Source organism: Dendrobates tinctorius, unplaced genomic scaffold, assembly GCF_039654945.1.
Source record: "Dendrobates tinctorius isolate UK_male_01 unplaced genomic scaffold, ASM3965494v1 ptg000231l, whole genome shotgun sequence".
NCBI lineage: Eukaryota > Metazoa > Chordata > Amphibia > Anura > Dendrobatidae > Dendrobates > Dendrobates tinctorius.
In genome coordinates, this window is record NW_027361898.1 from 4,868,299 (window position 1) to 4,892,367 (window position 24,069).

At 45.8% G+C, this 24,069-nt stretch overlaps 2 protein-coding genes across 13 annotated transcripts in view; one reads left to right on the forward strand and one right to left on the reverse strand.

The window, feature by feature from the left end:
• The first annotated feature begins 1,884 nt into the window (after positions 1–1,884).
• On the forward strand, positions 1,885–11,798 carry LOC141059847 (bile salt-activated lipase-like). The gene is made up of 11 exons (XM_073556017.1): positions 1,885–2,443; positions 2,676–2,829; positions 4,346–4,468; positions 4,734–4,931; positions 5,181–5,311; positions 6,568–6,675; positions 6,771–6,888; positions 7,011–7,197; positions 10,677–10,880; positions 11,303–11,500; positions 11,587–11,798. The coding sequence occupies exons 1-11, from the start codon at positions 2,360–2,362 to the stop codon at positions 11,759–11,761; spliced, it is 1,680 nt and encodes a 559-aa protein (XP_073412118.1). The 5' UTR covers positions 1,885–2,359; the 3' UTR covers positions 11,762–11,798.
• A 35-nt stretch (positions 11,799–11,833) lies between these two features.
• The window catches only part of RALGDS (ral guanine nucleotide dissociation stimulator), a 231,533-nt gene continuing 219,297 nt past the window's right edge, over positions 11,834–24,069 (reverse strand). For 9 of the 12 annotated variants that reach the window (XM_073556011.1, XM_073556008.1, XM_073556010.1 and 6 more), the window contains 17 exons: positions 23,648–23,824; positions 22,605–22,798; positions 22,422–22,496; positions 21,809–22,002; positions 21,600–21,721; positions 20,414–20,629; positions 20,232–20,335; positions 20,063–20,147; positions 19,480–19,557; positions 19,203–19,289; positions 19,092–19,124; positions 18,875–18,996; positions 18,621–18,716; positions 18,219–18,480; positions 17,590–17,835; positions 17,328–17,442; positions 11,834–15,192 (listed from right to left, as the gene is read on the reverse strand). In XM_073556011.1, the coding sequence (XP_073412112.1) occupies positions 15,017–15,192; positions 17,328–17,442; positions 17,590–17,835; positions 18,219–18,480; positions 18,621–18,716; positions 18,875–18,996; positions 19,092–19,124; positions 19,203–19,289; positions 19,480–19,557; positions 20,063–20,147; positions 20,232–20,335; positions 20,414–20,629; positions 21,600–21,721; positions 21,809–22,002; positions 22,422–22,496; positions 22,605–22,798; positions 23,648–23,824 (2,382 nt within the window). In that variant the 3' untranslated portion in view covers positions 11,834–15,016. The remainder of the gene's footprint in view (positions 15,193–17,327; positions 17,443–17,589; positions 17,836–18,218; positions 18,481–18,620; positions 18,717–18,874; positions 18,997–19,091; positions 19,125–19,202; positions 19,290–19,479; positions 19,558–20,062; positions 20,148–20,231; positions 20,336–20,413; positions 20,630–21,599; positions 21,722–21,808; positions 22,003–22,421; positions 22,497–22,604; positions 22,799–23,647; positions 23,825–24,069) is intronic. The other 3 variants (XM_073556014.1, XM_073556006.1, XM_073556005.1) reach the window with 3 other exon arrangements.

Genomic DNA, 24,069 nt, shown 5'->3' on the forward strand with positions numbered 1-24,069 from the left:
GGATATTCCCAGGGACCCCACGATTTGTGTTTTGGGTTATGTTGATGAGGTGGGAGGGGATCAATACCTCAAAATTGCTGTGGCCAGAATGTTATTTGTGGCTCGAAAGCTGATAGCTTATCACTGGATTTCTGCCAGAATCCCCTCAAGAAAAGAATACATTAATAGGCTGAACCTAATATTATATAGGGAAAAGTCTGTGTACCTCAGGAGGGGTGTGCCGCATATTTTCGGGAAAATATGGGAGGGATGGTTGAAGGTTCCCAGCCTGGCTGCCTCGAATCTCCTGGATTAATGGGTGGGCCCTGGAGGAGGTCTCCTGTCGGTTGTTACTCGCCATTTCTCATATGATATGGTTGTGTGATGGAATTGGGTTTATTTGCTATGTACCAGTCCATATGCCATCGGACAAAGGAAGGGGGGTGTTGTGAGGGAAGGGAATGTTTGACAACATGTTGTTAGTTGTACATGCCTGTCATTTCTGAAATTCTCAATAAAAACTATCTGATTAAAAAAAGTAGAGCGGGCGAATAATATTGCAAGCCCCACTTTTCAGTTTTTGACTTTCCACAAAAATTTAAAATAACCAATAAATTTAATTCAACTTCACAATTGTGTCCCACTTGTTGTTGATTCTTCCCAAAAAATTTACATTTGGTATCTTTGTTTGGCGTATGATATGTGGGAAACGGTTGAAAAGTTCCAGGGGGCCGAATACTTTCGCAAGGCACTGTACCTACACTAGCAGATGACATGGCTCCCCAAACCCTCACTGTGTAAACTTCACACTAGACCTCAAGCAGCTTGGATTGTGGCCTCTCCACTCTTCCTCCAGACACTGGGACCTTGATTTCCTAATGAAATGCAAAATTTACTTTCATCTGAAACCAACACCTTGGACCACTGAGCAACAGTCCAGTTCTTTTTCTCCTTGGCCCAGGTAAGACACTTCTGGCGCTGTCTATTGGTCATGAGGGGCTTGACACAAGGAATGCGACACTTGTAGCCCATGTCCTGGATACGTCTGTGTGTGGTGGCTCTTGAAGCAATGACTCCAGCAGCAGTCCGCTCCTTGTGAATCTCCCCCAGATTTGTGAATGGCCTTTTCTTAACAATCCTTTCAAGGCTGCGGTTATCCCGGTTCCTTGTGCACCTTTTCACCTTTTGCTACCACACTTTTTCCTTCCCCTTACCTTTCCATTAATATGCTTGGATCCAGCACTCTGAACAGTCAGCTTCTTTAGCAATGACCTTTTGTGACTTACCCTCCTTGTGGAGTGTGTCAATGACTGCCTTCTGGACATCTGTCAAGTCAGCAGTCTTCCCCATGATTGTGGAGCTACTGAAACAGACTAAGGGATCTCTTTAAACACTTAGGAAGCCTTTGCAGGTGTTTTTTGCTATTTATTCTAATTTACTGAGATAATGACTTTTGGGTTTTCATTGGCTGTAAGCCATAATCATCAACACTAACAGAAATAAACACGTGAAATAGATCACTCTATATGTAAAGACTCTATATAATATATGAGTTTCACTTTTTGTATTGAGGAACTGAAATAAATTAACTTTTTGATGATATTCTAATATAGTCAGAAGCACCTGTATATATAATGACAAATCAGAGCAGCGGTGGCTGTGTTTGGGAAGCACCATGTGTTATATCCCATGAGGTGGAGGAGAAGCAGCTGCAGAATGCTGGATGCTCAGCTGTGTATATAGCAACTAACCTTCATTCCGCGATAACGTATCTCTCCCCGCAGTGCTCAGCGGCCAATGTGTGTGTGTGTATATATATATATATATATATATATATATATATATATATATATATATATATATATATATATATATATATATATGTATATATTTTTTTTTATTTTTTTTTTCCACACCTCATATATTATGTAATGAAGATATTACAGCATTACTGAATTTAAAGGGGTAGTACAGAATCAGACAAACATGGCTGCCTTCTAAACATAACGCCACCCTTATCCACAGGTTGTGTGTAGTATTGCAGGTCTGTCTCATTCACTTCAATAGAGGACACCTGCAGTACCGGGCACAACCTATGGACAGGTGTGGCGCAGTTTCTGTCATTGGCTGCCGGCAGCAATCCTTTCTTTTACAGCAACCCTAATTACCTGTACAATAATGTCTACCCCCTCCATTGGGGCACATACGTTTTAAACACTAGGTAAGGTCGTGTTTCCCGCCTGCTGCAACCACAGGGGCAAAGCAGGTTAGGAGTTAATGGTGTTTACAAGCAGGACTGACCCTGAGCGGAGATAAGCGGCTGCTGTCAGCTGCTGATTCTCACACTGATCTGGGTATATATGGGTGGGAGCAGCTCCCGATGGGACACAGTCCAGAGATGGCGCCCTGGATACTGCTCACCTTGGCGTTGGCCGGATTCCTGGCGGCTGCTCATGCGACATCGGTAAGATAAAGACCTGAGTGTAATTAGTGCCCCCCAACTGCTGACTGTTAAAGGGGACGTGTTCCTACCTCTGGAGCCCTTAATCATTTGTTATATTTGAGTCAATGTCCCCAATCCTGCCCCCGGCACTGCCCATAGGCTCCAGTAATGCCCCCAGTAACTGCACTGGAGGATGGCAGCAGGGTGTCATGTTCTCCACAATACACGGAGGTCTCTGTATCTTGTCTTACAGCTCGGGGTGGTCTACACTGAAGGAGGATTTGTAGAAGGAACCAATAAGAAGATCGGGATCATTTCTCCAAGTTATATTGATATCTTCAAGGGAATTCCCTTTGCTGCTCCTCCCCAAATCCTTCAGAAAGCAGAAAAGCATCCAGGATGGTCTGGTACGTCTTCCGGGGAGAAGGGGGTACATCAACCAGCATCATGAGGATACAGGCATATGCTCAGTGTCATTACTGTCTGCTGAGCTGTGTATCTAATCCTATCCTGTGTGATACTGACTACTGAGCTGTGTATCTAATCCTATCCTGTGTGATACTGTCTGCTGAGCTGTGTATCTAATCCTATCCTGTGTGATACTGTCTGCTGAGCCGTGTATCTAATCCTATCCTGTGTGATACCGTCTGCTGAGCCGTGTATCTAATCCTATCCTGTGTGATATTGTCTGCTGAGCAAGTGTATCTAATCCTATCCTGTATGATACTGTCTGCTGAGCTGTGTATCTAAACCCATCGTGTGTGATACTGTCTGCTGAGCTGTGTGTCTAATCCTATCCTGTGTGATACTGTCTGCTGAGCTGTGTATCTAAACCCATCGTGTGTGATACTATCTGCTGAGCTGTGTATCTAATCCTATCCTGTGTGATACTGTCTGCTGAGCTGTGTATCTAATCCTATCCTGTGTGATACTGTCTGCTGAGCCGTGTATCTAATCCTATCCTGTGTGATACCGTCTGCTGAGCCGTGTATCTAATCCTATCCTGTGTGATATTGTCTGCTGAGCAAGTGTATCTAATCCTATCCTGTATGATACTGTCTGCTGAGCTGTGTATCTAAACCCATCGTGTGTGATACTGTCTGCTGAGCTGTGTATCTAATCCTATCCTGTATGATACTGTCTGCTGAGCTGTGTATCTTACCCCATCGTGTGTGATACTGTCTGCTGACATGCGTATCTAATCCTATCCTGTGTGATCTGTGAATCTAATCCTATCCTGTGTGATACTGTCTGCTCTGCTGTGTATCTAATCCTATCCTGTGTGATACTGTCTGCCAAGCTGTGTATCTAATCCTATCCTGTGTGATACTGTCTGCTGAGCTGTGTATCTAATCCTATCCTGTGTGATACTGTCTGCTGAGCTGTGTATCTAATCCTATCCTGTGTGATACTGACTGCTGAGCTGTGTATCTATCTAATCCTATCCTGTGTGATACTGTCTGCTGAGCCGTGTATCTAATCCTATCCTGTGTGATACTGACTGCTGAGCTGTGTATCTAATCCTATCCTGTGTGATACTGTCTGCTGAGCTGTGTATCTAATCCTATCCTGTGTGATACTGACTGCTGAGCCGTGTATCTAATCCTATCCTGTGTGATACTGACTGCTGAGCCGTGTATCTAATCCTATCCTGTGTGATACTGTCTGCTGAGCCGTTTATCTAATCCTATCCTGTGTGATACTGACTGCTGAGCCGTGTATCTAATCGTAACCTGTGTGATACTGACTGCTGAGCCGTGTATCTAATCCTATCCTGTGTGATACTGTCTGCTGAGCCGTGTATCTAATCCTATCCTGTGTGATACTGTCTGCTCTGCTGTGTATCTAATCCTATTCTGTGTGATACGGTATATCTAATCCTGGTTGTGTATTGGCCCTGCACTGTATGGCTTTCTCCCCCAGGTACCCTGAAGGCCACCAGCCTCAAGTCTCGCTGTCTGCAGACCACCCTATCCCAGAAGGACACCCGCGGTGACACCGACTGCCTGTATCTGAACATCTGGGTCCCTCAGCCCGGCAAATCAGGTCGGTGTTACAGAGAATTGATGTAACGGCAGCTGGGGGTGTGAATATTAATGTACCGTCACGACTTCTATGTTGGGGCCACAGGTAATGTACAGAAGGGCCACACCCCACTCCTGAGCACAAAGATCATCATTGGAGCTGGTAAACTGCATGGATTGCAAAAATATTACCCCCCCTTATCGCTGTGGTCCATTAGTCTATCACAGGGCGATGGGTCAGTGCCCACAGGGAGGCGCCATCTCTCACTTTTCATTCTCTTGTTTAGTTTCAACCAACCTGCCCGTCATGGTGTGGATCTACGGCGGCGCCTTCCTGATGGGCTCCGCAGATGGTGCCAACGTCCTGAACAATTACTTGTATGACGGAGAGGAGCTGGCCCTCCGTGGAAACACCATTGTGGTCACCTTCAACTACCGCCTGGGACCCCTGGGATTCCTCAGCACCGGAGATGCCAATATCCCCGGTAAGAGCACAGCCTGAGCACACAACCAGCTCCCTCCATCCAGACGGCCATGGCCCTGCCAAATTCTGAGATTTGGCCTATAGAGGGAATTCCTGCCAGGTCCTCAGTACCTATGAGACCACCCTGGGCGGGACCGCAGCAGTCCCAGGGACCACCCTGACATATCTCCGTAATAGTGCATCACTTCTATGGTTTGTGGCGCCCCCATCTGTCTGGTGGTGATAATAGATCATTCTCCTCTTTTGCCAGGAAACTACGGTCTGTGGGATCAGCATATGGCTATCGCGTGGGTGAAGAGGAACATCGCTGCCTTTGGAGGAAACCCCGATAACATCACCATCTTCGGGGAGTCAGCAGGGGGCGCCAGCGTCTCCCTGCAGGTAACCGGAGCATTTGTGAGGCTTTTACAGGGATTATCAAAGTTTGCAAACTGATAGAAAGTGACAGAGTATGGCACGAATATACTGCCCCCAGCCGTCCTTTTTTGTAGCTATAGGATCTGTAGCCCACCACAATCAACTACATGAAGGCCGTTAATAGCCTCTGTAGAGCTGCCGAGCGCACTCCAGCATTCACAGTACAATGGTTCTCTGCGCATAAGATACCATTGTCCTCGGCAAGTATATCGTGGCACTACCACAAGGTGCACAAGTAGGTTACCCAGACCCAAGCAAATAATAAAGTAACTTGGCACTCAACTGAATGATCCTTTATAAATGAAGTTTTTATTTGTGTGCAGTCCTACATTGGCCTTCGTCAGTCCGACTGCTATCACAGTGGAATGAACCAACGTATGTCCACGAGCAAAGTATTTTTAGTGAATACCTGCTTCGAAATATGGTGCAGGTGTATGGTGAGCTTCCAGCTATCCTTTCAGTGTGCTGTGCTGGTAAATCAATTGGAAATAATATGTTCCATAGGGCAAAAAAAGGGGGGGGTTACCTCGTTCAGCCCTGCAACCTGCTTATACATGCCCCATATGGGCCTCTGGCTACCGGTCTCAATACAGACATCTCCCACAGGCAAAATGCTTCAACAATTCAGTGACAACCCCCCCCTTTTTTGCCCTATGGAACATATTATTTCCAATTGATTTACCAGCACAGCACACTGAAAGGATAGCTGGAAGCTCACCATACACCTGCACCATATTTTGAAGCAGGTATTCACTAAAAATACTTTGCTCGTGGACATACGTTGGTTCATTCCACCGTGATAGCAGTCGGACTGACGAAGGCCAATGTAGGACTGCACACAAATAAAAACTTCATTTATAAAGGATCATTCAGTTGAGTGCCAAGTTACTTTATTATACCATTGTTCTCAGCGGTACGTTTATAAAAGATCATGTGCTCCCGAGAACAAGCTGAATAATTGTCTCCCATAATGAATGAGTGTTTTGCTGTGAGCATTTTGTTTCGATAGACAAGATGATTAATGGGATGAGAGCGTTTCCAATAATCGGTCCATGGAAACGTATCCCAAATGTGACGTCAGTTGTACAAGCGCTGGAGGCGCTGTTGCATTTGTGTCTATGGAAAGTGTGTGGTGAGAGGTGGTACTGCAGATAGCAGGTACAGCAATCACACTATATTATTAGTAGACGACCTTGTGATCCCCCCGTTCTGTGTTCCAGACTCTGAGTCCTTACAACGTTGGTCTTGTGAAGCGAGCGATCAGCCAAAGCGGTGTTGGCCTGAGCCCATGGGCTATTCAGCAGGACCCTCTCAGGTGGGCAAAGCAGGTAAGATGCCAGGAATTTCTTGGTTGTCAGCAGGGATATCCTTACAGCCATGAACAGCTGCGGGAATACTTCTGTGCCTCCTCCTTGTATTACAGGTGGCTTCAAAGTTGGGCTGTCCTGTGGATGACACCGCTGCTCTCGCCAACTGCTTGAGGGCAACAGACCCCCGCGCCGTAACCCTGGCCTACAAGCTGGACCTAGGAAACCTTCAATGTGAGATTTCACTGCAAAAAAACATCAATATTTCATAACTATTTACCAAGTGGCGAACAGATCAAAGACCCAGAACCTGGCAGCATCGGCCCTAATCACTTCCTTCCTCTCCTGTACTATAGATGCGGTGGTGCACTACCTGGGGTTCTCCCCGGTCATCGACGGAGATTTCATCCCTGATGATCCCCTCAATCTCTTCTCCAATGCGGCTGATGTGGATTATCTAGCGGGTGTTAACAACATGGACGCACACATGTTTGCAGGAGTGGACCTTGCCGTCATCAACGAACCTCTGAAAAAAATCAGTGCGTAAGTGTCCATGTCAAGCAGAACCATAACATACTGTGGGGGCAGTATTATAGTAGTTATAGTCTTTTACATGGGGCAGTATTATAGTAGTTATATTCTTGTACATAGGGGGCAGTATTATAGTAATTATAGTCTTGTACATAGGAGCAGTATTATAGTAGTTATATTCTTGTACATGGGGGCAGTATTATAATAGTTATATTCTTGTACATAGGGGCAGTATTATAGTAGTTATATTCTTGTACATAGGGGCAGTATTATAGTAGTTATATTCTTGTACATGGGGGCAGTATTATAATAGTTATATTCTTGTACATAGGGGCAGTATTATAGTAGTTATATTCTTGTACATAGGGGCAGTATGATAGCAGTTATATTCTTGTACATAGGGGCAGTATGATAGCAGTTATATTCTTGTACATAGGGGGCAGTATTATAGTAGTTATATTCTTGTATATAGGGAGCAGTATTATAGTAGTTATATTCTTGTACATAGGGGCAGTATTATAGTAGTTATATTCTTGTACATAGGTGCAGTATTGTAGTAGTTATATTCTTGTACATAGGAGCAGTATTATAGTAGTTACATTCTTGTATATAGGGGGCAGTATTATAGTAGTTATATTTTTGTACATGGGGGCAGTATTATAGTAGTGTCACGGGGTCCTTCTCTGATACCACACAATCAACAGAGCAAGCGAAGAGTGAACAATTCCAAGACCTTTAGTCAGGCAAAAATACGAAAAGGTCCATATTCAGTCCACCACACAAAGGATAAGATAGTCCAGAATAAGAATGCAGTCCAGTAACAGGATAAAATGTCCAGGGAAACAAGATTCCAAAACTCTAGCACCAGAGGATAAAATGGGTCCTTCTCTCTCTGAAGTGCTGTCTGTACACGATCCTGTCCACACCAGAACTGACCCGTCCAGCTGCTGTTCTCCCCACCCCCTTCCTTGTCCAGGGGTAGTCAAAACAAGTTGGGACGGTTTCCAGGCCTCCCAGAGGAGAACAAAGGGCCTTAGGGATTAATGCACTACAGGGGGTCATCACGACATAGATACAGTGAGGCTGTAGACTTACAATGTATTAAGAAAAACACTATGAAAATAACTGAAATAGAAAAATAGGAATATACAAAAAATGATATCCACATAACATATCACACCATCACAGCCAGTTATATTCTTGTACATAGGGGCAGTATGATAGTTGTTATATTCTTGTATAAAAGGGGCAGTATGATAGTAGTTATATTCTTGTGTATAGGGGGCAGTATGATAGTAGTTATATTCTTGTACATAGGGGCAGTATTGTAGTAGTTATATTCTTGTATATAGGGGCAGTATTATAGTAGTTATATTCTTGTACATAGGGGCAGTATTATAGTAGTTATATTCTTGTATATAGGGGGCAGTATTATAGTAGTTATATTCTTGTATATAGGGGGCAGTATTATAGTAGTTATATTCTTGTACATAGGGGCAGTATTATAGTAGTTATATTCTTGTATATAGGGGGCAGTATTATAGTAGTTATATTCTTGTACATAGGGGCAGTATGATAGTAGTTATATTCTTGTATATAGGGCAGTATTATAGTAGTTATATTCTTGTATATAGGGGCAGTATTATTGTAGTTATATTCTTCATAGGGGGCAGTATTATAGTAGTTATATTCATGTTCATAGGAGCAGTATTATAGTAGTTATATTCTTGTACATAGGAGCAGTATGATAGTAGTTATATTCTTGTATACAGGGGGCAGTATTATAGTAGTCATATTTTTGTACATAGGGGCAGTATTATAGTATATTCTTGTACATAGGAGCAGTATTATAGTAGTTATATTCTTGTACATAGGAGCAGTATGATAGTAGTTATATTCTTGTATACAGGGGGCAGTATTATAGTAGTCATATTCTTGTACATAGGGGCAGTATTATAGTGGTTATATTCTTGTACATAGGGGCAGTATTATAGTAGTTATATTCTTGTATACAGGGCGCAGTATTATAGTAGTCATATTCTTGTACATAGAGGCAGTATTATAGTAGTTGTGTTCTTGTACATAGGGGGCAGTATTATAGTTATATTCTTGTACATAGGAGCAGTATTATAGTAGTTATATTCTTGTACATAGGAGCAGTATTATAGTAGTTATATTCTTGTACATAGGAGCAGTATTATAGTAGCTATACTCTTGTACATAGGAGCAGTATTATAGTAGTTATATTCTTGTACATAGAGGGCAGTATTATAGTAGTTATATACTTGTTCATAGGGGGCAGTATTAATTATATTCTTGTATATAGGGGGCAGTATTATAGTAGTTATATTCCTGTACATAGGGGCAGTATTATAGTAGTTATATTCTTGTACATAGGGAGCAGTATTATAGTAGTTATATTCTTGTACATAGTGGGCAGTATTATAGTAGTTATATTCTTGTACATAGTGGGCAGTATTATAGTAGTTATATTCTTGTACATAGGGGCAGTATTATAGTAGTTATATTCTTGTATATAGGGCAGTATTATAGTAGTTATATTCTTGTATATAGGGGGCAGTATTATAGTAGTTATATTCTTGTACATAGGGGGCAGTATTATAGTAGTTATATTCCTGTACATAGGGGCAGTATTATAGTAGTTATATTCTTGTACATAGTGGGCAGTATTATAGTAGTTATATTCTTGTACAAAGGGAGCAGTATTAATTATATTCTTGTATATAGGGGGCAGTATTATAGTAGTTATATTCCTGTACATAGGGGCAGTATTATAGTAGTTATATTCTTGTACATAGGGAGCAGTATTATAGTAGTTATATTCCTGTACATAGGGGCAGTATTATAGTAGTTATATTCTTGTACATAGGGAGCAGTATTATAGTAGTTATATTCTTGTACATAGGGAGCAGTATTATAGTAGTTATATTCTTGTACATAGGGGCAGTATTATAGTAGTTATATTCTTGTACATAGGGAGCAGTATTATAGTAGTTATATTCTTGTACATAGTGGGCAGTATTATAGTAGTTATATTCTTGTACATAGGGGCAGTATTATAGTAGTTATATTCTTGTACATAGGGAGCAGTATTATAGTAGTTATATTCTTGTACATAGTGGGCAGTATTATAGTAGTTATATTCTTGTACATAGGGAGCAGTATTATAGTAGTTATATTCTTGTACATAGTGGGCAGTATTATAGTAGTTATATTCTTGTACATAGGGAGCAGTATTTTAGTAGTTATATTCTTGTACATAGTGGGCAGTATTATAGTAGTTATATTCTTGTACATAGGGAGCAGTATTATAGTATATTCTTGTACATAGGGGCTGTATTATAGTAGTTATATTCTTGTGTATAGGGACAGTAATATAGTAGTTATATTCCTGTACATAGGGGACAGTATTATAGTATTTTTTATTGTATATAGGCGGAAATACTTTTAATGATTACTTCACTCTGTAGGGAGGAGGTTCAGAAGTTGGTGCAGGATCTCACCCTCCCTAAGGGCACATTGGGAAGTGATTTGGCCTTTGATCTTTACACATCAAACTGGGGCTCCAATCCCAGCCAAGAGCTCATGAAGAAGACTGTGATTGATGCAGAAACTGATTACATCTTCCTGGTTCCCACTCAGGAGGCCCTTGCTCATCATTCTATGAATGCCAGGTACGTCACAGTCTCGTTGTCACTTAAATTTGTGGTATTATTTTGGTGACATTTTGTGTGATCATTTCTCATTAATAAAGATTATTTATTTAGGATTTATCATGTTAAATCTCGAGTATATGGGAGTATTTAGTGCAGTCTGTGTGACTGGACAATTCCCACCCTTTCTAAACTGTGATTTCGGGAGTAGTAGTTTCACTGATATTTGGCAAAGATCTGATTTCTCCAGGCCCGGGAGGTTTGTGCATTGTTGCCGTCTCACTTTATATGGGGGAGCAGGTGCTCGGTGTACGGTGTACGGTGCCTCCTGATCACAAATTGTACACCTACCTGGGGGGATGATAATGTATTATATCTGTACCATGTAATACGGGGGTGTAGACGTGCACAGTTGTCACTTGTGTCCATTTCTTCCTTTGCAGAACTGGTAAGACGTACAGCTATCTGTTCTCCCACCCGAGCCGTATGCCCATCTATCCGAGCTGGGTAGGTGCTGACCACGCTGATGACCTTCAGTATGTCTTCGGAAACCCATTCAAAAATGTTGCTGCTTACAGACCTCAGGACCGGGACGTATCAGCTGCAATGATCGCTTACTGGACCAACTTTGCAGCCACAGGGTAAGCAGTGTCACCTTCTATTATTGCCTGCGTTGTCTCATCTCAGTGTCTGTATTAATCACCTCCTACTGTATTTGATCACACAGGGACCCCAACCAGGGACCATCCAAAGTGCCCACCTCATGGGTCCCCTACAACACTCACTCCGGCCAGTACCTGGAGATTGATAAGGACATAACGTACAAGTCCATTAAGCAGGGGCTACGCTCGCCCTTCGTCCGCTTCTGGTCCCACACTTACCGCAATCTGCCCAATCTGTAAGAAGTGTAAATATTAAAACCACTGCGCTAAGACGTGACCAGTGTCGCCATTTTATTTCACAAGACGCCACAGTCGGGTTCTGGAGTGTCAGAGTTTATTGCAAAGACTAATGTACATTGTTTAGAACAGTCGCCTTCATTAATCCGGGTTACAAAACACATGACGCACAGTCAGACACAGGGTTACAAGTGTAAACATCTGCACCTCGCCGGCGCGGGTGCACAGACACACGAGACAAAAGAAGATTGCACTTCAACAAGAAAACAAATCATGGAGGGGGGGGGTCGCTGTAGTGTCGCCACGTCCTCAGATTTGGTTGGACGTGGAATTTATGTGGATTTCCTTTTAGTTGTGTATTACTGGATTTCAGCACAAGGTGGCAGAAATGTCATCCTTACAGGGTTTTATTGTGGAGATTTAAACTACAAGTCCCAAAATGCATATGGGCAGGGCCGGCTTTAGTTTTAGGCTACCGTGTTGTATTGATTGGCACTTGTGAGAATCTTCAAAAATCTGGTAGAGAGAATAAGAACCCCCCCCCCCCCCCCCCCAAAAAAAAAAAACCACGCCAAACCAGAGTCTAACGCAAAGATTGAGTGTTAAGGCGCAGTGAGAGAGCAGTGCACTCTGGGACTTGTAGTGGACACGGCCAATGTGAAATAGTCTGACTCTGCTGTTACACTTCTTTCAGCACCAGAAAAAAACGGGGGACAGATGCCAGTGTGACTGCAGGATCAGACTACACAGTGTTTGCTTGTAGTCTGTTACCATGGAAACACCTCTATAGAGCTGTATACATGAAATGGGAGGGGTTTTACTCAAGAAGAATCGGAAAGTTGCTTTTGTGTCTTAGATGCAATGCAGCGATAGAGGAGTCTATTTCTGATCAGAAAACCTGTGTAGCTCCTAATAGACTGTTTGAAAATGTCCATGAATTGAAAGTCTCTGCTTGCTGTCAGCAGATGCAAGCATCCTTGTCTCAGAGATGCAGGGTAATGTCAGTGGACTGTCTAGTGTAACAATCCCTCAGCTGTGACAAGTATTTGATCACAAAGTGTCAGCAATGTTCACCATGTAACTATTCCTGATTTACGGTGGTCCTTTCTGGTGGGGCTCTATGCAGCAGAGCTGGGCTTGTCATTTGTGGTTATACATGGGACTGCAAGTCAGGAGGCATCATCTATACGGCAATCAGTGTCTTGATACACAGGATTCCTGAGAACCTCCTGCCTGCCACCATCCCCAACGTCTGTTTTGATCGGCAGGACCGGTGTGATGCTGTGCGCGAGTCCCGTCTACGAATAGGAGGAGAGCTGGGGATGATGGCAGGTAGGAGGTTCTCTGCGACCACAGATCGCTGAGCCAAGGGAATCGCAGGACATTAGGGCTCAATTCAGTCATATCCACCGCAAAATTCATGCGGATGTGATTCTTTGCATGAAACGCGTTGGCTCTGGCTGCGGTTATGTCTGTGGTGTGATGTTACATTGCTTCTACTGTGTCCTTGTGTCACATCAAGACCGCGGAGTCATAAATGTTTCCAAATGTGCTGGATTTTGTCACATGCGATTTGTGCGGCATTAAAAGATCCTCAGCGATGTTTCTGGTGGTGCGACTTGTGTGACAATAGTTGTGGTGAGATGTGTAGCCCAGGCCTGACAGTATAATGACAAATTCAGCACTGCTACATCAGCCGCTGTCCTGTAGGAACGACACTGTCCATGACGCCTCGCTGCCGGCCAAAAGGAGGATTCAAAAAACCCAACGGGCTGTTAATAGGAGACTGCTAAGCCTCTGTGGGGGAAGGGCTGACGAGGGAGTCATTGCTCTGCCGCTACCAGGCACTCGACTCGTGAGACTCCATGATGGCTTTTTAGTTCAGGAAGATGATGGAGGCAAAGAGCAGAAAAACCCGGTGAGCTCCTCGCCTCGTCCTTTGGTTATTTTCCATAGGCAGCAAACATGGCAATAGCATGACTACCACGGGGGCTGCCATGTTGGGGGGAAAAAAGGAAATATGAAAGGCTATAGGGGATGTGTGCACAAGAACCGGTCAGACGGGAACAATTCTTACCAGAGGGCTCTTCTCTGCGCAAACAGCAAATCCTATTGTCTCCGGGTCGTAAACGAGCGCAGGAAGCAGCCCATGTAAACACTGGCGTATCGCTGAGGGGGCGACCGTGTTGGGAAAAAAAAACGGACTGGTGACATCACTGCTGACACGACCCAATCAGCATCAGCCACCACTCACTAACACATTAAAATTCCACAAAAACATCATGTAACCCCTTCACTGCAGAAGCGGAGCCGGGCGCGGCCTCATGGGATATATACAAGGAAAGATGGTGGAAAACAAGCTGAAATCTCGCGTCTATTTACATCCAATAAATATTCAGGAAAAAAATATTTTTACACTAAAAAAAAAACCAAAACCTCTCCAAAGGCCAGACCACCAAGGCCACCGCCGAGAAGCTGAACCAGGTTAAAACTGGAAATTTGGCCCCAAAGACAGAAAAATAAGAAAATATCAGAAGAATATTTACAGGTTCGGAGCGTCATTAACCCTGTGATCTCCGCACGACGGGAAGAACCAATGAGTGTAGTGGCCGCCACCCCGTGGGGGGTGGCATCTTTGGTGCAGTTTGCGATGCTGGACCAGTGGGGAAGGGAAGGAGAACATGGTGTTATCTCTCCGGCTTTAGTAACGGACCCTGCAGTGGTAAAGAGGCGCTATCATAGGCTCCTCTGGATCTTTATGGGTTAAAAAAAATTCTTTTTACAAAGTGTTTGTTTTTTTTTTTTGTAGAAAACGCACAGACTCCTGGTATCCACAGGACGGGTGCATATTTACATTAAGGTCCCTTTAAGGGGATAGATGGCGAGCGGCGGCGGTGACCTCCAAACCTCACAACTGAGAGAGTCCTGTCCCCGTCCTGCATTAATACTGGCATCCTGGGCATGGCACTGGCCGGGCACTGTCAGATTTCATGGTCTTCTTATCCCCCTTCCCTTAAAGGCACCTGTGGCATGGAGGCGGATTCTGGGTCCTGATGGCGGAGGGGGCTGCCCCTGTCTCGCGTTGGCCATTTGGCGCCAGTTCAGCTGAGACCAGTAAACTCCAGTGGTGAATCTGCTCTTGGGATCTGCCATTGGTCACAGTTTGGTAACGTTGGGAGCGGGGCCGAGCCTCCCATGGGACAAAGTAATGCTGCCATCCTCTGGCTGGGGTACAATGGCAATGGGCACAGTGGGGGATCAGAAGATGCCCTTGGCTATCTTGAGTCCTTTTTGTTTCATCCGGGGCAGCGTGGAGCTGGAGCCGTGCTTGATTTTTACCCCTTTGGAGAAGCCGCGTCTTTTCAGTATAAAGTCGTAGTTGGCTCCTGAGTTCATTGCGTAGAAGACGTTGGCGTTATCCGGGATCTTCAGCTCTGAGGAAAGAAGGGAAACGCATTACTGTCTGCAAAGTGCCTAATCTCCTAAGAAAGCTAGGTGATGACCCATGGACAGCATAACGCTGCACTCCTACCCATGGTTCTGGAAAAACTGGTTCAGCCCTTCTGGTAGCCATATTGTTTGTCATCTAGAATTCTTACTGCTTCATTAAAAGGGTGGTGAGAGACCCTGTTGCACCCTGGACGGGATAGCTACCAAGGCAATGGACCAATGTCGGGCAGCCATTGTGCTCGTAGTACAACTAATCAGAATGCATTATACCAGCTCCTGCGATCATCCCACCAGAAACAGCAGCATCTCACATTGCCCTATATGACCCTTTAAATATCATGTGTTGCACTTTAATGCTGGTGCAAGCTGTACTTCATTATATATAAAGGACGCATCTGCGGCATCATATCTACAGGTGCATCTCACCAAATTAGAATATCATCAAAATTGATTTATTTCAGTTCTTCAATACAAAAAGTGAAACTCATTATATAGAGTCATTACACACAGAGTGATCTATTTCACGTGTTTATTTCTGTTAATGTTGATGATTATGGCTTACAGCCAATGAAAACCCAAAAGTCATTATCTCAGTAAATTAGAATACTTTATAACACCAGCTGGAAAAATGATTTTAAAATCCGAAATGTTGTCCTACTGCAATGTATGATCAGTAAATGCACTCAATACTTGGTTGGGGCTCCTTCTGCATCAATTACTGCATCAATGAGGCGTGGCATGGAGGCGATCAGCCTGTGGCACTGCTGAGGTGTTATGGAAGCCCAGGTTGCTTTGATAGCAGCCTTCAGCTCATCTTCATTGTTGGGTCTGATGTCTCTCATCTTCCTCTTGACATTACCCCATAGATTCTCTATGGGGTTAAGGTCAGGCGAGTTTTCTGACCAATCAAGCACAGTGATACTGTTGTTTGTAAACCAGGTGTTGGTACTTCTGGCAGTGTGGACAGGTGCCAAGTGCTGCTGGAGAATGAAATCTACATCTCCAAAAAGCTTGTCGGCAGAGGGAAGTATGAAGTGCTCTAAAATTTCCTGGTAGACGGCTGCGCTCTTTGGTCTTGATAAACACAGTGGACCTACACCAGCAGATGACATGGCTCCCCAAACCATCACTGATTGTAGAAACTCCACTCTTTCTCCAGACTCTGGGACCTTGATTTTCAAGGTGTAGTGTGGAGTGACAGACAATCCAAGCTGCTTGAGGTGTAGTGTGAAGTTTCCACAATCAGTGATGGTTTGGGGAGCCATGTCATCTGCTGGTGTAGGTCCACTGTGTTTTTTTTCAAGACCAAAGAGCACAGCCGTCTACCAGGAAATTTTAGAGCACTTCATGCTTCCCTCTGCCGACAAGCTTTTTGGAGATGGAAATATCATTCTCCAGTAGGACTTGGCACCTGCCACACTGTCAAAAGTACCAATACCTGGTTTACAAACAACAGTATCACTGTGCTTCATTGGCCAGCAAACTTGCCAGACCTTAACCCCATAGAGAATCTATGGGGTACTGTTAAGAGGAAGATGAGAGACACCAGACCCAACAATGCAGACGAGCTGAAGGCTGCTATCAAAGCAACCTGGGCTTCCATAACACCTCAGCAGTGCCACAGGCTGATCGCCTCCATGCCACACCGCATTGATGCAGTAATTGATGGAAAAGGAGCCCCGACCAAGTATTGAGTGCATTTACCTGACATACATTTCAGTAGGCCAACATTTCAGATTTTAAAATCATTTTTCAAGCTGGTGTTATAAAGTATTCTAATTTACTGAGATAATGACTTTTGGGTTTTCATTGGCTGTAAGCCATAATCATCAACATTAACAGAAATAAACACGTGAAATAGATCACTCTGTGTGTAATGACTCTATATAATACATGAGTTTCACTTTTTGTGTTGAAGAACTGAAATAAATTAACTTTTTGATGATATTCTAATTTGGTGAGATGCACCTGTGTATAGAGGCATTCTAGGTGCTTTACCTTTAAGAACCTGAAACCAGTATCATTCCCCTGTGTTTCATAGAAGGCAAACGGACCAGTCAGTCGCTACAGGTTAACCCTTCCTGACTGATAGCGGCCGCCATTGCACAGATTCCTTTACCTCTCTCCTCGGAAATGATCTGGACCAGCTCATAGTCCTCCGCCCGCTCCCCGTCCAAGTTGTGTTTGGCCATTGCTTTACGGATCACCACGGGGGTTTTATCCTGACTCGTTACCTGCGAATGAAGGAAGGTGTCAGGTGGTTTGTAGAGATCGATCCTAACTCTGTATATAGCGTATATTGTGCAGATGACACCGGGAATAGTGCCACTCCTGGATGTGGCCAGATGCAGTACTGCACCACAATAAAGTACATGACTCACCAAGATGCTCTTGTACATGTTGCCGTTGTCCACGTCCAGGCTGACCCGGATGATGCAGCAATCATCGATCTGCTGGTTGTAGAGGGGAAGAGAAAGTGACGAGTAACTGGATATCCCAGAGACCGAGCGCTTGTGCGTCCGAGAGGCCGAGACGGGCGTAGAGGAGACGGACGACGAGGAAGCGCTGCTGGACCCGGAGCCGATGCCTGACGTGTCCAGAGACGAGAGCGATGTCGATTCCCAGAACTGTAAAATGAGAAATCAGAGCGTCAGAAGCTGGCGAAGTGCAGACATTTATAGTATTCGGGAGTCAGTGACCCCGTATATTATCAGCGGATGACACAAGATATAAATCAGTCCTATAATGTACAGCTGATGTCTTGTTATCTGGGATATAGCCACCAAGCACAAATTAGGAAACTAAACCCCTAAAAACCTGTTCAGCGTCTGTGCCTGTTATATGTGCTCATAGGTAACAGCCAACATGGCCACGGCACACACATGGACACGCTTGCACAGTTTAGTTTTTTTCTTTCAGGGGTGTAATTTCCGTTAATACTGAATGATACACAGAATTTTCTATAATCCTTTTTCCAAATGCAGCAAAACACAAGAGAGCAGGGACTGACCCCCAGGGGAGCACAGCGTTCTGTGGCCTGTGCCGGCGGATCTTTGGGCTGTTCCTCTCGTACCTTCTTCTGGCAATCCGGGGACTCGGGCACGAAGCTGATGTTTATCTCCTCCACGTCGGAGCTGCTTGACCCAGCGGACGTTACACTGACAGAGTCTGTGGTGTCGTTTCCACAGAGGTGTGGGCTGCATTTCAGCTGGTCGAATGACTTGGAGTGAGAACTGACACTGGTGCAGGGCTCGGAGCTGGGAGGCTGACGACTGCAGGACACAAATGGTTAAGGAGGACATTAAAAGAGCTTGATTTCCACATCTGAGATGCAGCGTCACGGTCTGGCAGTCACTATTCCCCTCTAGTGACCGCAGATACACTGGGTGTAGGGGGGGGGGGGGACACTCACTCGCTCCATCGTTTGATGATCCCCGTGTTTTTCTTGGCCTTTAGAGTGTTGCTCGCGGATTCAGATAAAGGTTCAATCTCACAGGACAGGCTATAGCTGTGGCACGAGAAACAAAACCAGTCAGAACGTTGGCGTCAGCAGGTGCCGGTTATCAAGAACATTATTTATGCTTTTTGTTCGAAAAATGGCGACGGCTTTATACTTAAAGCGACCCAATAATGAGACAGCGCCATTTCCACCTGCTATCCTCTTACCTCTCTGCTTCGGTCAGTCGCTCCACGCTGTGAAACCAGTCCGCAAACGCCTCCTCTGGGATAAAACTGTAGTTGTTACAGGCCGACTGCAGCAGTTTTATCTGAGCGATCACCTCAAACTCCTGAGAAAAGCAGAGAAACATAAAAGGAGGCCAAACATTTCCCCAAACCGCTCTATAAAACTGCACCCATGCAATAAATTATACCGCAAACGCACCTTCCGTCTCTTCTCAAAGTTTATCAGGCCGCCCTGTGGGCAAATAAATGCATTACTAAATGGGAAACCAAATTCTGCAGCATTCAGTCTACCAATAAGCTTCTCTCTGACCTCTAAGTAGTCCTTCATGGCCGTGTCCAGCATCACCAGGTCAGTAAGGAAAGTGCCGAGGTAAGGAATGGTTCCTTGCATGACTCCCTGTGCAAAAAAAAAAGGTAAGCATTACTGCAAATGAACACCAGAGGGTGCAAATATAAAATAAAAAAGCACCACTGCATGGGAACACCAGGGGGCGCACATGGAAGCTATATCTAACACCTCCTGCACCATAATGAAGCGCCATGTGAATGGACACGTAGAATATTCTGAAGGCCGGCGAGCTACTTACCATCTCTCTTTGCTGTTGGTGTCTCTTCTGTGCCCTCTTTGGATTAATATCCAGGGTTGCAAATTTAGAAGTTCCCTCCTGCAAAAAAAAAAAAAAAAAAAGTTATAGATCTCATATAATATGTGCCACACTTCAGTCACCTGATGTGGTCTATACTCTTCGGCTGCCATTGTTTTGCGGTTGGAGGCCTTTTGGCAATAAATGGGGAATGCATGTTATGGGGCCAGGAATAGCGGGCGTCATCCATCGCATAGTAATATAAAAGGTGCAGCTGCCTGTGGGAATTCTGGGAATGCAGCCGCAGGAATGAGAGTGGCAGGTTTGGCGCCCACTTCAGATCAGCTGGCGATGACGCAGCTGGAGATAAGGAGGGAATCCCTGTAGCACCCGATGTGGGAGGGTGTGTGCCAGGGTTTCCTTGCAGATAAGGGGAGTGACACGACCGCACGTACTCATGGATGGTATCAGGGGTGCCCCACGCATGTGACGTGTGCAGAGATACCGCCGGACCGGCAGCTTTGTAAAGCAAAAACAACTTGTGGCCCCGTCCCTTTAACACAACGTGTGACGATGCCGCCCTCACCTTAATCAGCAGCTCGCGGCTTAAAGAGTGGTTGTTCTCGTCGGAGAAGATTTCGGAAAGTTCCATGAACGTCCTGAAGCTCTCCCTGTAACAGACCCCAGTGTAAGTGTCCCACTGCAGAACTACAACCCCCAGCATTTATCCACCTGCCTATATATCGGATGCTCACCGTGACACCTCGTCCCACGTCTTCTTAAGCCTGTGGATGGCGTTACACTGGAGTGCAGACAGAATGGCACGGAGAGACGAGAAGTTCTTCAGGATGCGACATTCCTAAAGAAAGGAAATAGACGGTGATTTGTACGGCCCTGTGCAGATGTCACACCATCGCCCCAGCCAGAGGAGACGTACCCGGGCCACCTCCACCCAGCGCTCCACCACCTTCGCTCTCTGCTGCGGCTTCAGTGAGCGGTCACTCAGGCATGTGGAGATGACGCAGTTAGTGACGCTATTGAACTGCGAGACGGTGGCACGGATAGTGGGCGCCAGGTGCTCTTTGCCTTTCTTATCCCTCTGGGACCAGATGCAACCCAGGCAGTGATATGGCACCACCTTCTTAAAGAGGTCCTACAACGGATAACGAGAGGATTCAGCTGTGCATGCCGCCAAATGCAATCTAACACTGCCCTTTAAACCAAGTTTGAGCTCTGCTGTTCTGATACAAATCCACTGCATGAAGAGCTAAATCCTAAACATCTGGCTTCCTGCAGCCGCCACCACCAGGGGGAGCTCACTGCATATTTATCAGTATTCAGGGTATAAGAGCTCCCCCTAGTGGTGGCTGCAGACAGAATCTTATCATGTATCTCTGTATACAGGGGAGCTCCCCCTAGTGGTGGCTACAGACAAGATCTTATCTCTGTATACAGGGAGCTCCCCTAGTGGTGGCTGCAGGCAGAATCTTATGTATTTCTGTAGAGGGAGCTCCTCCTAGTGCTGGCTGCAGACAGGATCTTATCATGTATCTCTGTATACAGGGAGCTCCCACTAGTGGTGGCTGCAGGCAGAATCTTATGTATTTCTGTAGAGGGAGCTCCTCCTAGTGCTGGCTGCAGACAGGATCTTATCATGTATCTCTGTATACAGGGAGCTCCCACTAGTGGGGGCTGCAGACAGAATCTTATCATGTATCTCAGTATACAGGGAGCTCCCCCCTAGTGGTGGCTGCAGACAGAATCTTATCATGTATCTCAGTATACAGGGAGCTCCCCCCCTAGTGGTGGCTGCAGACAGAATCTTATCATGTATCTCTGTATACAGGGAGCTCCCCCTAGTGGTGGCTGCAGACAGGATCTTATCATGTATCTCTATACAGGGAGCTCCCCCTAGTGGTGGCTGCAGACAGGATCTTATCATGTATCTCTGTATACAGGGAGCTCCCCCTAGTGGTGGCTGCAGACAGGATCTTATCATGCATCTCTAACTGTTGGTGGCTGCAGAGTGTAGGCATTGTTAAAGTAATACATTGGGAGACTTATATGTGGTCATTATTTCCCTTCATTAGTGAACATGCAGAGGAAATAATAAGAGAACTCACAGCGTCCATGACTGTAAACTGTTCAGCCACCATGTCCTGTGGGAAGGACAGGAATTCTGGCTTCCCCTCCAGGAGGGCGCTCTCTTCCACGAGGCGGAACGTGCAGCTTGTGTGGTCCACGACTGCAAAACCCAATATTATGAAAAGTCAACTATGAGCAGTTGCGGCCACTTCTGCGCTGTCACATGGACAGTCACGTCACCACTCACCGTCCTGCTCCACCTCACTGATCTGCTGCTGCTGGAACTGTGACAGTAGATTGCGAGCTCTGCGCTCCAGGTCTGAGCCGGGGATGTTGTGCCGAACATACGCGATCAGCTGCTTGAGACACACGTAATCCGGGGCTTGCCGAAAATCTTCAGAGTACTGATCCAGCCAGGCTCCCAGGATGGAGGAGATGGTGCTATGGAGAGAGGAGATGCGAATTAGAGCGTCAGCTTTGCGGTCCAGACTACTCACTATATATACATGTGGAGGCTGCAGACGGGATTAGGCAGTAAGCCTGTATGAGACGGAGGAGTCCCGGCCTACTCTTTGATCTTACGGGATGGACAGTATTTGGAGAAGGGAAGAGATTTAGTTCTCAGCCTGGAAATTCCCTGCGTCCCGTACAATGGGAAATATCGAAATATGTCGCTGACCAGCAGAAGTCGCTCATTGTAACGCAGACATGGTGGCTATAAACAGGTCTATGGACAGGTCACTAATACATTCTGTCTGTCAGTACGGTGTGAGCGATAAATCCTAGTCACGGCTCTTGTGGTTATGGGGTGCGGCCACATCTCGCCCGTGCAGGAGCGCCTGCAGTTATCTGCAACTCACTTCTTCAGCTCTAGCCGATCGTCGATGCTGTTGTGGGAGTGCTCGCCATTCAGCTGTGGGTGAAGACGCCCAAACCTTAAAGAGAAAGATGCGGATTACCTAATTTGTTCAGATCCCGGCGGGATCCTGAGAGTCTCTAAAAGAGCCGGTACATAGCTCTCATGCCCCCGCGCACAGACTCACTTGTTCAGCAGCAGGTCCAGCACCTGCTTAGTGGTTGCGAACGCCCGGTAGGTGCACAGGAAGATGGTGACGTAGGTGGAGTCGTTGCCCTTGAATGCGGAGACCAGGTATTCCACCAGCTTCTCCAGGGTCCCCGCCTTGATGGTCCGCACCTTGCATGTCTCATACAGGCTCAGCGCTGTCTCGTTCTCCAACTTCAAGAAGAAATTACAAAATAAAATCACAATCACCAGGACGGAGACACAAGCCAGGGTCAGACTGGGATAAAGCGAGGACGCGTCAGATTATCAGTCCTGGGAGCAGGGATTGTACAACATGAACCCTTTAATGAAGGCGTGTGCACATAGCGCCACCGGAGGGCTGGCACCGAGCATTACATCTCTACCATAGCTCTGGTTGATATATGGTGCATTCACGCATCGCGGTAGAAAAAAAATACATGTCACGGCAACGTGTAAGTGCGTCGTATCCCTTTAAGAAGTCTGATTCTGAAGGGGGTCACATTTTGGGATCCCAACAAGCACACAAGTTTATATATACACAGGTATATATATACTCCATCATAGAATATTCTAGGATATTATCAGCTATTTGAGCACTGAGTTATTACGCTGCAGCCCTCGGGGACGAGGAGGAAGGCCCACCCTTCCGCCCCTACACTCTCTGCTCTGGGGACCAGGCGGGCCTCTGTTCTCCACAGGCTACATGTTACCATATGATCTTGGCTGACATCGACTTGGTCGTCACCCCGTCCTTGACAGGAAGGTGTCCGGGCTGGGAGAAACTCATAGTTTAACTCCAACAGTCTCGGAGCAGAGGCAGCCATATTGCTAGCGGGGAGCCCAGTCAGCCATATTTGTCGTGTGGAAGCCCCTTGAATTTCAAGAACATGTCCCGGGTCTGCACATTTTCCTGCAGGTCATATGCATGAACTGGTCGCCCGCCAGCTAGTTAGTGCAGCTCGGATGGCGCCTGGCGTCTGTCCGTAACACACAAATAGCGCACAGCTCCCTCCCCACGATACACCCTGCTATCTTCCTCACCGTGGTGTCCCGGGGTCCAGCAAGCCCGCCTTCAGCTGTGCCCATGGGGGATGGTACCCTGCTTACCCCCAGCCATCGCTGCCCCTTGGTGGCCGCGTGGTGGAGCTGCACTTTCCGCAGGGAGATGCTGTAGATAACTCCGTCATCCACCTCTTCTCCAATCTCCTGCGTGGAGCTCTGTGAGGGCGAGACAGGAGAGAGAGGGGTTAATCAGACAGTCGTCATTACCAACTATCGCACTCATGATCTGTAAAGTCAGGGATGCAACTCTACAACTCCCAGCAGGCACTGACTGTTTGGGGATCACTGCCCAGCACCATTCTCCTAGTCTGTGCAGCGGTCAGGGCATGCTGGGACTAGCAGTTCTGCAGCAGTCATTGTCCCCGTCTCCTGACACTGCGGATGCTGGCATTACGGTGCCC

Excerpts from the sequence above, each read along its gene's own strand:
- LOC141059847 (XM_073556017.1), top strand. The coding sequence starts at position 2,360 with ATGGGACACAGTCCAGAGATGGCGCCCTGGATACTGCTCACCTTGGCG. Across the intron at positions 2,830-4,345 it reads AAAGCATCCAGGATGGTCTG|GTACCCTGAAGGCCACCAGC; the intron begins GTACGTCTTCCG and ends TTTCTCCCCCAG. Across the intron at positions 4,932-5,180 it reads CGGAGATGCCAATATCCCCG|GAAACTACGGTCTGTGGGAT; the intron begins GTAAGAGCACAG and ends CTCTTTTGCCAG.